Consider the following 14,723-nt stretch of genomic DNA (forward strand, 5'->3'; position numbering starts at 1 on the left):
ATTCTTTTTTATTTTCTTCTACAATTTATTTTGTTTATAACTAATGATAAACTACATTTTTTAATTAATTAGAAAAAAAAAATATAACAGGATAACCTTACTCTGAAAATTTTAGAATTATTTATAGTTAACTATCTAAAAAGAAAATGTATATGAAAATAAATTATTACTAAAATTTTAGCTATTAAATAATTTTAATTATTTATTTAAACACGATAAGTAAACTATGATCATTGCAAGTGTTTAGCAAATAATGTTTCGAGGACTTTTATACATACCGAATATAAAATATGTGTTGAAAAATAAATAGTATAATTCAAACTATTATTTATTAACATTAATGTATCGTATTTTTTTAATGGCTGAAATGATCAAAGTATATCAATTAATTTATTAAAATCAAGTTAACAATGATTTAGGTAAAAGTAAAAGAAGTAAAAAAAAATATATGAAGAAAAATTGAAAGACCAATCTTATTATTAATTAATATAAAAAAATAAATAACCAATTATTAAAATACAAAAAAAAATTAAATAACCAATTGTTTTCTTGATTCACTAATTTCCCAAGTTACAGGACTTTGTTTCTTCAATTAAAAAATCACCAGGATCCTCACAAAACCCAGTTCTTGTTTTGGAACTTCTAGGAAAAACGTTAGACCAATACCCATATATCAAAACATTGAAAAAAATGTGCATTTGAAGGCTTTTAATCTCAGTTTTTGGGGTTTTACAACCGAGGAGTTTGGCGGTGGAGGAAATTTTTGGTGGGTCAATGTTTGGGAAGAGAAAGTAGGAGTAGATGTAGCAGGGAGTGTAGGGGAACCAGATGAGGCTACTTCCTATGTTGAGAATGAAGGGGGAGGTTTGGGGTGGGATTCCAAAGTTGAGATCTATGGAGTAACCACCATAGCTTTTGGGGTAGACTTGGGTTGTGGCGATTGAGGGAGCATTTTGCCAGTGTTTGAGGTGGTGAGCTCGAGTTTGAGAAGCTGAAGCGGAAGAGACAAGAGGATTGGGGTCTGGTTAATATAGGGGAGAGAAGAAGAGTGATGGGTTTCATTAAATATCAGAAATACACTTTCAAAAAACATAAAATCCACCTCACTACGTCTTAAAGTGTCCACCGTAGCAATTAAATGTCATCTCATTTGGGTTTTGCAGAGCTGGACAGTGGGCCATTAACGATTTAAACGTCGTCTGCAAAAAAAACTAAATTGAACATAAATTACATTCTTTAGGATAACATTGAACAAAAAAGAAAAACTAGGACCATTTCGAACAAACCTGATGAAAATATGGACCATCAATGCTATTAAGCCTATATATATATATATATATATATATATATATATAAGGGAGAAATGTCTTAGTCACTTTATTATGATTCTTTTAATTTATTCCCATGTAGCCATTAGATGATCTTTTATATAGGTTAAAAAGACATTTTATGCCATTTTTAAAATTGAAATAGATATAAACGGTATAGAAAGTATAGTAGTTCCAAAACCAATATAAAAAAGTATCACATTTTAATAGTGTGAAATGTGCTTTTCTATGTTCAACGTCAGGCCACAAATCAACCAACGTAAAAAAAATGATTGGTGACTTTATCATAAATAAAATTGTCTTCTTGTTGTTAGATATATATAACCCCCACATTATATACCTTTTTTTACATTAGACTTCCCTAATGTCATGTTTGTGTTACATTCATTAAAAAATGATATAAAAAGATGTTTGATCTCTTAAAGTACTAACTTTGGTGGCCAGTTATATGACATATAAATGTGGTAAATTCATTAAAATATTGGGCCTGAAAGTGAAAATTTAGTCACATAAGATGTTGGATAGCCTAGACACAAATGCCTAAGGAGTAATATATCATAACGTGGAAACGTAGTTAAAAAAAACTTATCCAATTACATTCGAGTAATATAATAATGAAGGAAATACTCCAATTATATTGTCTTAACATGTAAAACAAAATAGTTTTAATTGAATTCCAAGGTTTTTCCCCATCCTCTCTCAAGTCAATCACACCTCTAGAACATTTATAACATTATCTACTCACATATAACACATTATACGATCATCGTTGATAATTTCATTCACAAACACAAACACAAACACGTATGGGGTAAACTACCGGTAAGACAATCATAAGAACAATATTCATATATACTGATTATTTCCACCATAATAAATCACACAAGTTACAAACATTTTTATTATATCAACCATAATCAAACACCCTCATACACATAAGTAATTACAACACGATTCTTAATCCTCAAAACATAACAAATCAAACATATCTGAATACTTAATACTCTATCCTTGATCCTCAATTTCACTAACATCACATACCAAAATTAACAGTATATACTCAGTAGTATTTATGCCAACTATACCACATCATATCATTACTACCAACATAGTATTTCCCTGAAGCTCTATCATCACCATACTCATCAACATGTGTATCTCCATCATGATTAACCCCATCATGATCACCACCATGAGCCTGCTTAGATACCATAACACCATAGTGGAAAGAATTAGTCACACCCTTGTACCCTACCTCACCGATTGTAGCTGCTCCTATAGCCCAATTTGTATAGATATGTTCGAGTAGTCCTACAATCCAGCTAAGGAACATGTCATCATGTCATACAAGGATAAGGAAACCACAATCACCCTACACAAGGAGGGTTCAATACCCGAACAACCAAAACCTATTCGTAGATTAAAACTAGGATTTACTAGGTACAGCGAATAGACCTATCCTCCCACTCTCATGCTCATCAACCACACACTCAGGTACACCCCAACACTCACTCATTTTCCTGCAACTTCTCCTCGATGTCACCTTGATGAGGCTCACGCTTGTTGGACCCTTTCTTCCTTTCCGATTCGATCACATTTGGTTCTTTCTGGGTAGGCAGAGGTAAAACGTACTCAATTCTTTAAAATTTTATTGAGATTACTAAAGTCAAACCAAAGCCTAAGAAAATGCAAGCCTGTGTTAACAAGAAAGGAATCTGATATGATATGATGTTACACTGTTAACAAATGAAAAGAGAGCAATAGTGAATCTGAAGATTTTAAAACCTCATAAAAGGCATAAACTTTGTCGTTCTATTCAAAAGGATCAAATGGACTGCCGCTAGAAAAAGCTGCACAACCCTTTCTTGGGGAACAAGCAAACAAATTAATATTATTGCAAAAATTTAAGAATGTAAGTGCAGTTTGCATCAAAGAATACTTAAATAGGGAAAGGTGTTATCATCTGTTTCTTTACCTCACTCTTGTGTTAAGTCTCTTCAGACTTAAATAGGGAAAGGTGTTATCATCTCAAATTAATTTAGGTCTACAGGCCATGTTATGCTAGCCCAATTAAACTCTTATTATTATAATTATTTTTTGTTTTTAATTAATTTTATTTAAGCTTGTTCCACTATTTCATTTTTTGCAAAGCAAGGCCCTAATTGAAAGTACAACCAGGCCCAAACCTCTCCTCGCTACTACCTAAACCAACACAACTCACTACCACGGTTACAAGAGAGCTCCACAATAAAGAGGCCTCCACTTCAATTGGACCAGTTTTGTTGCCCACGCCCACCACCCACCTTGATGCTTTGAATTGGACCCCAACGCAACCAACTATTCCAACCCAACCTCAAAATGACCAAGAACATAAGAACAAAACTCTCGATCGATAAATTCTCCAAATCAGAATCCACCATTTAAACCCCCAAATTACAAAATTGAATCACAAGAAAAGGAAAACCCCAAACACCACAATCAACCTCAATCGCAAAATGCTAAATAATCAAGAACACAAAATTTCCTAACCGAAAAACCCAAAATCCCCATTTCAACCCCTAACCCCATCACGACACCAAAACCTGCAAATAAGAAACAAAAACCCCATTCAAACAACACCTGAAGGTTGCGAACCAGATGCGATTTCAATTCACCGTGAAGATGTTGGAGCACTCGTCGTCAAGGAGGAAGCATTGTGAATCGAAATTCCAGCGCCTTATCACCACCAATCTACAACTATCATCACCACCAATCTACAACTGTCGCGCCCTCCCGCGCCACGAGAAAGGAGTTCACTCTCGATCCTGCGAAACTCCGCCACACATAAAAAAAAAAGAAAGGAAGAATGGCCTCGCCACCCTCTCGCCGTGCTCGCAACGCCATCGATGATCCTCCAAGTGCGTTGTTGCGAGGAAAAGAGAAGAAAGAAGCTTGAAGCTTCTAATTCACTTGAGATAAATGGAACAGAGAAGAGTTTGGGAAAATTTCTCTTGTGCGACCTAAATGATCTGTTTTTTCCTGGTTTGAAAATTAAAACAAGGTTCAGGCCAAAAGAAGGAGTGATGAGTCCATATTTTCTCCTATTTACTTAGCTTCTTGTACTAGATTTAATTAGGAAATTGTGCTTAATTTGATCAATATTTCCTCAATTTTGATATTTAGGCTTAATTTGACGAGTAATTAATATTTTAATTAATTTTAATATGTGGACTTTTTTATTTCCATTATTATTTTTAGGGAAATTTTAAGAAATCATTTTGGAACATAAAGAGAGTGGCCACGTCATTTATCCACCTCAGATTTGTTTATCAGATTTTATTTTATTTTAATGTATTTTCTGGACCAGATTTTAATTATTGGACCAAATTTAAGTTTTGGGCCCATTTTTTGGTAGATTTGGAAGGGCCTATTTTTGGGGGCTGATCTAGAGTCTTTTGCCCATGGAGCAGTAGCCACCCTAAGCATTTTCATTCTATCACTTTTTGTTTTAGAAGCTTGGATGTGAACAATAGAGAGCTCTTCATTAGGTTTTTGTTTTCTCTCTTTTCCTCATTTCATCTTGTTTATGAACTCATTTTCAGATTGATGGAATTTCATTTTACTGTTCTGGATTGTCTTTGTGGTGTTGCCATTACATTTTCCGCATTTAGTTTTACCCCATTTCGTTTCTATGAGCTTTTGCGTTTCTGTTTTGATTTCGTTTTCCAATTTGAATTTCGTTTCTAAGTTGAGTTTCGTTTTCTGCATTGAGTTTCGTTTTCCAGTTTCGTTTTACAAGAACAAGGCGCTTAGAACCCCATACACAGGAAATATAAAGAAACACGAGTGATTTTTGTATTGAATTGTTATAGAAAGGAATACAAAATTGTACATAGATGAACAAATAAGTTTATTGTACCCCATTTTTTTAATGAAATAAAAGATGAAACTTTACTTCAGTTGGTTATTGTTAATGTTAATTGAAGTTTTAATGTCTTTGTTATTGTCATTGTCAGATATGTCGTTGTTTGGAATGTGAGTAAACAAAGTAGCCAATGCAATTGACTACCATCCATGAATAATGATATCACCAATTTTCATTGCATCTATGGCATGCATTGCCTATTTTGCCTCTTGTAATAAATTACAATGAGGTAAACGATTACACGAATAAAGTTTTGGTTTTGTACAAAATCCTATGTTGCAGGAGCCAATTGTTGCTACACAGGTAGCCAAAGACATTTTATGTTATTTTTTCATAATTCTTCAGTGGATGAGAGTTGTTTTTAGTGTTTAAGTGTGACTAGGGGAAGAAAACTGAGGTTTTGGCCGTCCATGGTGAAGGAAAGACCCAATGTTGGTATCAAGGCCAAGTTGGTTCAAGTCCTGAAACAAGTGTAGGCCATTTTGTGCCTTGTAATCGACTACAAGGGCCTTGTAAACGATTACACGAACAAAAATCCGGTTTTGTACAAAAACTTGTGCTGCAAGAGCCAACTGTGGGCACATAAGTAACCAAAGGCAATTTGACTAAGATAACATGCTGTCAACTTTGACCTTTGCTGATTATTTTAATCATAACTTTTCCCACAGACCTCCAAATGATGTGATTCTTTTTTTATTAGAAAATAGACTTAAAACTATTTACAATGACTACTAATTTGTGATTTTTGGACATCTGAGTAGGTGCAGTTAATTCCTTAAAGTTAACATTTTACATATTCCTTCCAACTCTGACCTTTGTTGATAATTTTGCTCATAACTTTCTTCACAAAACTTCAAATGAGTTGATTCTTAGACCACTGTACTAGATATAGTTAATTTCCCAAAAAAAAAACGTTTTCGTAAGCTTCTTAAATGAGTTTACTTTCAAGTGTTGTTTCATTTTCTTAGTTTAGAAGCGAAAATTACAAATTATTAGTCATTCGAAATATTTTTGAGTTTATTTTGTAATGAAAAAAGAATCAAGTCATTTTGAGTTCGGTGAAGAAAGTTAAAAGCAAAACAACCAGCAAAGGTGAGAGGTGGTAAGAATATATAAAACTTTAACTTTAGGGAATTAACTGTACCTACTCATATGTCCAAAAATTACAAATTTGTAGTCATTTGAAAGCTTTGTGAGTCTACTTTCTAATAAAAAAAGAATCACATCATTTGGTGGTCTGTGGGAAAAGTTATGATTAAAATAGTTAGCAAAGGTCAAAGCCCATATATGTTTTTGAACCAAGGTAGGTGAACTGCAGGAGTCAGCTGTGGGCACATAAGTAGTAAAAGACATTTTACGTAATTTTTTAATATTTCTTGAATGTATGAGAGTTCTTCTTAACGTTTAAGTGTGAGTAGAGCCTAAAAACTAGGTTTTGGGTAGTCCTTGGTGGAGGACAGACCCAATGTTGGTGTCATGACCAAGTTAAGATGATGTCAACTTTGACCTTTGTTGGCTATTTTAATGATAACTTTTCCCACCGACCTCCAAATGATGTGATTCTTTTTGTATAAGAAACTAGACTCAAAACACTTTCCAATGACTACTAATTTGTAATTTTTGGATATCTGAGTAGGTACAGTTTATTCCTTAAAGTTAACTCTTTATATATTCCTGCCAACTCTAACCTTTGTTGGTTGTTTTTGCTCATAAGTTTCTCCACCGAGCTCCAAATGAGTTGATTCTTGTTTTGTTGGAATCTAGACTCAAAGAGCTTTCAAATTATGGTTTGGTAATCAAGTGTAGGCCTTTTTGGGCATTGTAATCGATTACAAGGACCCTGTAAACTATTACACGAACAAAAAATCTGGTTTTGTACAAAAACTTGTGTTGTAGGAGCCAGCTGTGAGCACATAAGTAGCCAAAAAAAGTTTACATTATTTTTTCATATTTCTTGAATGGATGAGAGTTCTTTTTAATGTTTAAGTGTGAGTAGAGCCTGAAAATTGGGTTTTGGGCAGTCTTTGGTAGAGGAAAGACCCAATGTTGGTGTCATGACCAAGTTAACATGTTGTCAACTTTGACCTTTGCTCGCTATTTTAATGATAACTTTTCCCACCGACCTCCAAATGATGTGACTCTTTTTTTATTAGAAAATAGAATAAACAACCTTTAAAATGACTACTACTTTGTAATTTTTGGACATCTGAGTAGGTACAGTTTATTCCTTAAAGTTAACGCTTTATATATTTCTGCCAAATCTGATATTTGCCGGTTGTTTTGCTCATAATTTTCTCCACCGAACTCCAAATGAGTTGATTCTTGTTTTGTTGGAATCTAGACTCAAAGAGCTTTCAAATTATGCCTTGGTAATCATGTGTAGGCCTTTTTGGGCATTGTAATCGATTACAAGGATCCTGTAAATGATTACACGAACAAAAATCTGGTTTTGTACAAAAAACTTGTCCTGTAGGAGCCTATTGTGGGCACATAAGTAGCTAAAGAAATTTTACGTAATTGAATTTGATGTTTTTTTAGGCACCTGTGTGATGTGATTCTTTTTTTAGGCACCAACACTCAATTGAATTGGATCCTTTTTTTAGGCACCAACACTTAGGCCTATCAAAGTCGCTTACAAAATCGATTTTTGTACCAAACACCCATAACCAAAGAAAAGTTTCAATATATATGGTCGAACAATACTAGTAGAGAATGGTACTAGATCAAAATTGAAATTTTATTCATATAATATATTATCAGTACATATTACCCAACATTTATAATCATGATCTTTTGTATATAAAAAACATGTACAAGTTGCAACTCGAGTGAAAAATTTCTTTCAATCAAGAGGAAGCCCCGTGAGAGTGAAAGCAATGCTCTAGACAAAGTGAAAATGGTGGAGGGAGACGAAGAAGAGGGTTTCCATTGGACCTGCAGTTATAACATCAACAAAACAACAAGGGTCGAGAAGATGGTTAGGGTTCACGAAAGAAGAAAACGTCAATGCTGGAGAAGATGGTTACGCTTCGCGCGAAAGAAGAAAACGTCAATGCTGGAGAAGACGGACGTACAAGATAATGAGAATGTGAGTCTTTAGGGTTTAGCGGGAAGGTTAGTCTTTGAACACCAGAAAGATAAGAGAACTGAGAGAGATGAGGGAACACGAGAGGTCAGGCGAAAGCGAAACTGCGAAATGTAAATGAAAGAAAAAGCGAAAGCGCGAAATGAAATTTCGTATTTTTTCTTCCCATAATACCCTTGCCTGATCAATTTTATTTTTTTAAACGTCAGCCAATGGACAACCGCTACGTGGCGTTGTCAAAACTGTGTCAAGAAAACATTGTTAAAGAAGTGTTTCCAAAGTTAAAATAAATAAGATAGAGTAATGAGTGAATTAGCTTTATGAATGATGAAAAAAAAAAGATGTGAGGGGAAGACGAGAGAGAGTGGATACGTAAAAGAAAATATTGGAGAGAGAGTGTTTTCGTTGTAAATTTGTTTTAAAAAAAAAGAAGAATAAAGAGGAAGAAAGGTGGATGTAGAGCTGTCAAAACAGGTAACTAGCTCGACCCGACTCGACCCGGTCCACCATGGGTTGGTCATTTAGTGAGTCAACTCAACCCGGCTCACTTATTAGTAAGCTGAAAAAATTCAAACCCGCCTCTCCCCACCACGGGTTGGTGGGTTAAACGGGTTGGCTCACTAACTCATTTAATTATAAGTTTTTTTAAAATAAAAAAATTAAAAAAAAATTAATTCAAATCTAAATAAATGTTACTCTAAAACGATGTTAAACTCCAAAGACAATTCAAAAACAAAAAAAGTATTATACAATCCAAGCGTAATCCAGAAACATGTACAAAAGGCGAACAAATAAGTTTTTAATATTGTTAATTTTTGTCTCACTTGTCCTTTATAATATTAGAGTCTTAAATAGATAAATCTATAATATTTTTCTCTCTTTAAACATCTTCTTTCTTTATCACTGTCTACAATATAATAAAAAAAATGTTAATTAATAATAGTGAAACACAAAATAATAAATAGTTAAATTAAATTAGGTGGGTTGGTGAGCCAACCCGGCTCACCACGGGTTCAACCCGGTGAGGCAGGTTCTAAGTGAACCGGGTTGAATACTAGCCCGCATAAAAAAAATTACATTTTTTTCAAACCCAACTCGGCTCAAATCCGTGGTGAGCCGAGTTAACTCGCGGGTTACAACCTATTAGGTGGATGTTACGTAAAAGAGGAAATTTTGTAAAAAAGAGAATGAAGATGAGTTTGGAGGTGGACCCGCGTGGGGCCCACCTAGGTGAGAGAAAATATGTTTTTTTAGTTAAAGTGGTACAATGGATCTTATTTGGACAAGTTGTTAGAAAGGAAGTGTACTTAGAGGAAAAAATGGATATATTAAAAATAGGTGTCTTCCTTAGTGTTGTGTTATTAGTAAAAAGTGGGGGTGTATAAAAAGTGGGAGTGTATTAGAAATGTTGTTCTCAAGTACTTGTGAGTTTGTTTGTCTTAAACACTTGTTTAGAGAGTTATAATTTGGAAATGTCACTCAAATGACGCTTATATTAGTTCTAATCTCATCTTTCATGAGAGAACCAAATACATTAAGATGAACTGTCCTTTCATTCGAGAGAGGATTGTATCTAGAGATATCAAGACTGAGTTTGTTACTTCAAATGATCAGTTAGTAGATATTTTCACTAAATCTTTACGGGATTGAGAATTAATTATATTTGTAACAAGTTTGGTACATAAGATTTGTATACATGAACTTGAGGGAGAGTATTATATATATTATCTTTATTTTATCTTTAGTTCGTTATTATTCCTTATTTGTATTTTGGACTTAGCCCATATTTCTTCTACTATAAAGATAGTACTCTGTGTGTATATTCAACACAAAGAAGATAAATTTCGTAAATAGTTTTCACTATATTCAACAATCAACAAAGCACTCAATGGTGAAATTCATAAGAACTATACCAAATATCCTTATTACTCTGAAAGAAAGGACCACGATAATAAAATATAAAAGAGAAAGAAAGAAAATATTGAACTTATACGGTAAAATCTAAAATACACCACATTGAGCGCTTCACCATTATAATATCCTTCACAAGCCTAAAGTTTATCTTGTTGGCTTAAATTGTATTATTTTGCATTGAGAGTGCTATTCTCATCGTTATTCAAACTGAGAGTTCTTAATCTCAAGAGAAATTAAGTTGATAGCTAAAATACTCGTGTGATGCATAGAGAAATTAATACTCAAATGAAGACAAAGTACTACGACATCAATACAATTCATAATATGTTTTATATTTTGGATTCTGCAATTCAGAACATGTAAAAACAAAATTAAAAACTTCTAGATTCTATAAATTGGAAGGTTTCAAAATGCACTTCCGGAAGTAAAACAGAAAATAAAAAAAGCAACCAAAACTCACATGTACATCATTATCCGCTCTCACCACTAATCACCACCAAGAACAGGACACCAGAAAACACCAACCACCAACAATCACCATAAATACAGCACTACCAAAACACAATAACAACACTGTAAGTATTTTCGCTTCCTAAAACTATTACCACATGATTAAGTTTGGTATTATCAAAACTGAGGTGCATGTCGAAAACATGGGAAGCAGAAAGAAACTACCTAGTTCAATATTCTAATAGGAACAATTTAAAGAAACTCCTATTTCTCTTTAAAAAAGGTTTCTTTTTAATTAAATTAAGAAAATAATTTACATTAAATTACAACAAATGATAAAAGTGTCTTAAGATTTCAGTTTGACTAAAATATCATATTACATAAAGATATATATATATATATATATATATATATATATATATATATATATATATATATATATATATATATTATTATAGATAAAGATTTAGTACGATTAAGAAGCATAATTTTGTACATTTTAAAATGAAAAATAACTTGATCCAAAAAGAAACTGAATTTGATCAGTTTAGTTACAGTGATGTGCATACATAGTTATCTGTAAAATAAAAAGTCCTATGCAAAATGTCGTAGGGCATGTTTAGCACATTGTTCCTCAAGACAGGGAAAACCCTCTTCTAACTTGTACCAAAAGAAAAGGCAGAAAAATTAGAAATTTCATTCCATGATCCCAAGTCTTTCCCATTCATGCTTGATAGATTTTATGGAGGAATTCCCAATAATAGTTCAACATGTGATCTGCAGGTTTCACTCTATCCCACTTCCCATTAACAAATATAGCATATGCATCTGCTGCATACCTGATTAAGAAAGAGCCAGAGTATCATCAACAACACAAGCAATAAAACACACACACATATATATATATATATATATATATATATATATATATATATATATATATATATATACACACACACAGAGATCAAATCACCGATACAAATTACACTTACTATGATGCATTCATATAATCATTCTAAAATTTGACACACAATCAAGGTAGTATGTAATTACTACATATAAAATACTCACTCCCTAAATAATGAAAAAACTAGTGCACTCAAAGATGACTTACTTTCCAACTCCATGCAATTGAGTTACGTGAGTCCAGCTTTCGTCCAAGTATTCCCTAGAGAGACGTTGTACCATTTTTGCTCTTTTGTGTTGAAAACCTAGAGTCTTTATTGTCTCTTCTATTTCCTTTCTTGCAACTTGTGTGCAAGATTTCGCATCCGGACATAACTTGAAGAAGTCTGACACAATCTCTCTTGTCTACATTTTGCAGAAATAATCCATCAGTATATATAGATCTAATTTCAACATTTACTCTACACCTAATGGTCCTTCTTAATTGAAACGAAACCTCAAATGCATGAGGTTGTTTACAACAAAAGCAGCAGTTCATCTCAGCCAATAACCACTGGTTCTAATGGCAATTTTCATGGTAATAGTAACCCCACAGAGAAAAATCATAGAAAGGCAATAGCATGAATGACACTGATACCATATAACAACTACTGATATAAGAGCTGGAAACATTTTTGTTCCACCAAATAGATAGATATAAAAGCATGGTATATCGTGCCTGCCTCAGGCCAAGAATAAAACAAAGGGCTAAAATGAAAACTAAATATACAAAAAATCTAAGATTACAGATGCTGTGAAATATTACGCAAATAATTGATACCTGTCTACCAGAAGTCCGGTTGAGAAGCATACAAATCACCAAAACTCTCCAAGGATCATGAGCATGATCCTCTTGAATGAGAATCGTCTCAGACCGTGGAGGCTTCCATATACAATCAGGAGACACTCTTTTGTAAGCCTCATTCCACTTCTCAGAGGCAGAAAGATTTTTTTCTAATTTCTTGGAATTAACACAAGCATTAATATCATTTGCATTCATATTTTCTGGATCAATAATCTCCATGCAATCACTCTGAGGCTCACACATCTTAATCTTTTCATGTACCAGCAAATTATTTTCAATAAATCCAAGTTGAGAGCGATAAAAATGTGAATAAGGATTAATAATCTCTTTGATGTCACCTTTTGGCTCACGCTTCTTCTTGAATAAGAAGTTCCTGGCTTTGGCAGACTTCTGCATCTTATTATCATCCACTTTCTTCTTCCTCTTGGACTTAATAATTCCATCCACCGTGAAATTATTTTCAACAGAACCGAGGGAGAGTTCTCTTCCACCGTGAAACTCACGCTTGTTGGATCTTCTCTTCTTTTCCGATGCGATCACATTTCCTTCTTTCTGGGCAGGGAGAACTAAAACGTACTCCATTCTCCTAAAATTTTCCTGAGATTACTAAAGTTAAACCAAAGTCTGAGAAAATGCAAAAATGAAAAGAGAGAAAAAGGCAAAAGAAGTAACCGTGAGAAAGGGTTTGGGAGCTGTTGGAGTAAAAGGTGGCGGTGTGTTTGTCCATTATGCAACTACTCAATCTATAAAGCAACCAGGCTTCATCGTTTCCCGCCATCTACCCAATATTTTATTGTATCTTTTGGGAAACACAAATAAAATGTTATAAATCTTGTTGTATAGGAACACCATAAATGGTTAACCTTATTTCATTTGTCGTCCTATTGCAACCAGACACGAATGATCTATATCAACATATAACTCATATTGAAAGGCTTGTTCAATAGTAAAAAAATACATTTTTGTGCTGATTGAAACTCGTTCAGGAAGTTCATCAGCATGCTCTTAATTGGTTGTTTATTCCTAATCAGAGACAAAATCTTTTACTCTATTTCTCATATCCCAACTCCAATTTAGATGGATATTTATCATCACTCCATTTAGTTTGTGATACTAATTTAAAAGAAATATTTTTAATTAAAAAGCAAATTCCTAACATACACCATATCAAAAGTGTATATTTTTATAGTAAATAAATTTAAGAATAAATTTCAATTATTAATACAAATTTATCTGAATAAATACTTTTAAAAATACTCAAATTTACATAATAAAAAAGCAATATTTAATCGTTAAGTAATAAAAAAAGTAATTATATATATATATATATATATTCTAATATTGAAACTAATTATAATCTTAAAATAATTAAATAATTATAAATTGAGCTTTGAAATTAAAAAAAAAAAAGACGAAGCATATCAAAAGTGTCACAAATATATATTTTAACAATAAAACAGTCAATCATTTAACATAATTTTAGCTAAAATTTAATGGTAAGATTTGTTGAACTAAATAGTACGAAGGTTTTGATTTGGTTGTACAGTTGATGATGGCGTGGAAAATCAGAGCAGTACAATCTTTTCCCATCTTATAGAAAGTACAAGAAAATCCCGAAGAAAATCATCCGCTGTGCAACTCCCAATGTCTCTCCTCATTCCATATAATCTAATTCTATTTAATATTCAAATTCATCTAACATTGATTCACTTTAACCTATATGTTTCCAAGAGCTATAAAATAATTTATTTTAACATGAATTTAAAGCTTTAATTTACATTAGTAAAATAACAGAATAAATGAATCTTAATTCTAATACATAAAAAATATTTTTATTAATATTAATTGAAAAATTATAATTAATGTTAGTTAAAATATCATTAGTTCTTATTTTGTTATGTGATGCTATCATCAGTTTATTTACTCACTCCAATGTTAAGCTTCTTCGGACTGTGTACTGGAGACAACTAAAATGAGAGGTTTCTGCAAGTTATTAGACATAATAGAATAATTGTTGTTTAAAAATATATATCCAACTTGGCGTTTTGCAAACAAAACTAAACACACTACAAAGCTAACAAGTAAAAGATTATTATAAGCTAAAATAATGTAATATTGAATACCTAGAAACCAAAAACAAGCATTGATAAACTCGTGAACATTTTTAAATTAAAAAATAAATAAAGTTAATTATTTTATAGGTGAAGATTAACTTCTTAGTAGTATAAAAATAAAATTTTGGAAAATTTAGTAAAAAGTCTAAATTAATTTTGTATAAACTAATTTTAACAT

The 14,723-nt window shown here is 32.5% G+C and overlaps 1 protein-coding gene across 1 annotated transcript; it reads right to left on the reverse strand.

The window, feature by feature from the left end:
- Positions 1-11,405: 11,405 nt before the first annotated feature.
- LOC148195749 (methyl-CpG-binding domain protein 4-like protein) lies at positions 11,406-13,013 on the reverse strand. The gene is made up of 3 exons (XM_088095277.1): positions 12,408-13,013; positions 11,796-11,992; positions 11,406-11,520 (listed from the first exon to the last, which is right to left on the reverse strand). Exons 1-3 carry the CDS (start codon positions 13,011-13,013, stop codon positions 11,406-11,408), a joined length of 918 nt encoding a protein of 305 aa, XP_087951403.1.
- Between the last annotated feature and the right edge of the window lie 1,710 nt (positions 13,014-14,723).

Source organism: Vigna umbellata, chromosome 7, assembly GCF_029865625.1.
Source record: "Vigna umbellata cultivar VRB3 chromosome 7, Vumbellata_1.0, whole genome shotgun sequence".
In the NCBI taxonomy this organism is placed as follows: domain Eukaryota; kingdom Viridiplantae; phylum Streptophyta; class Magnoliopsida; order Fabales; family Fabaceae; genus Vigna; species Vigna umbellata.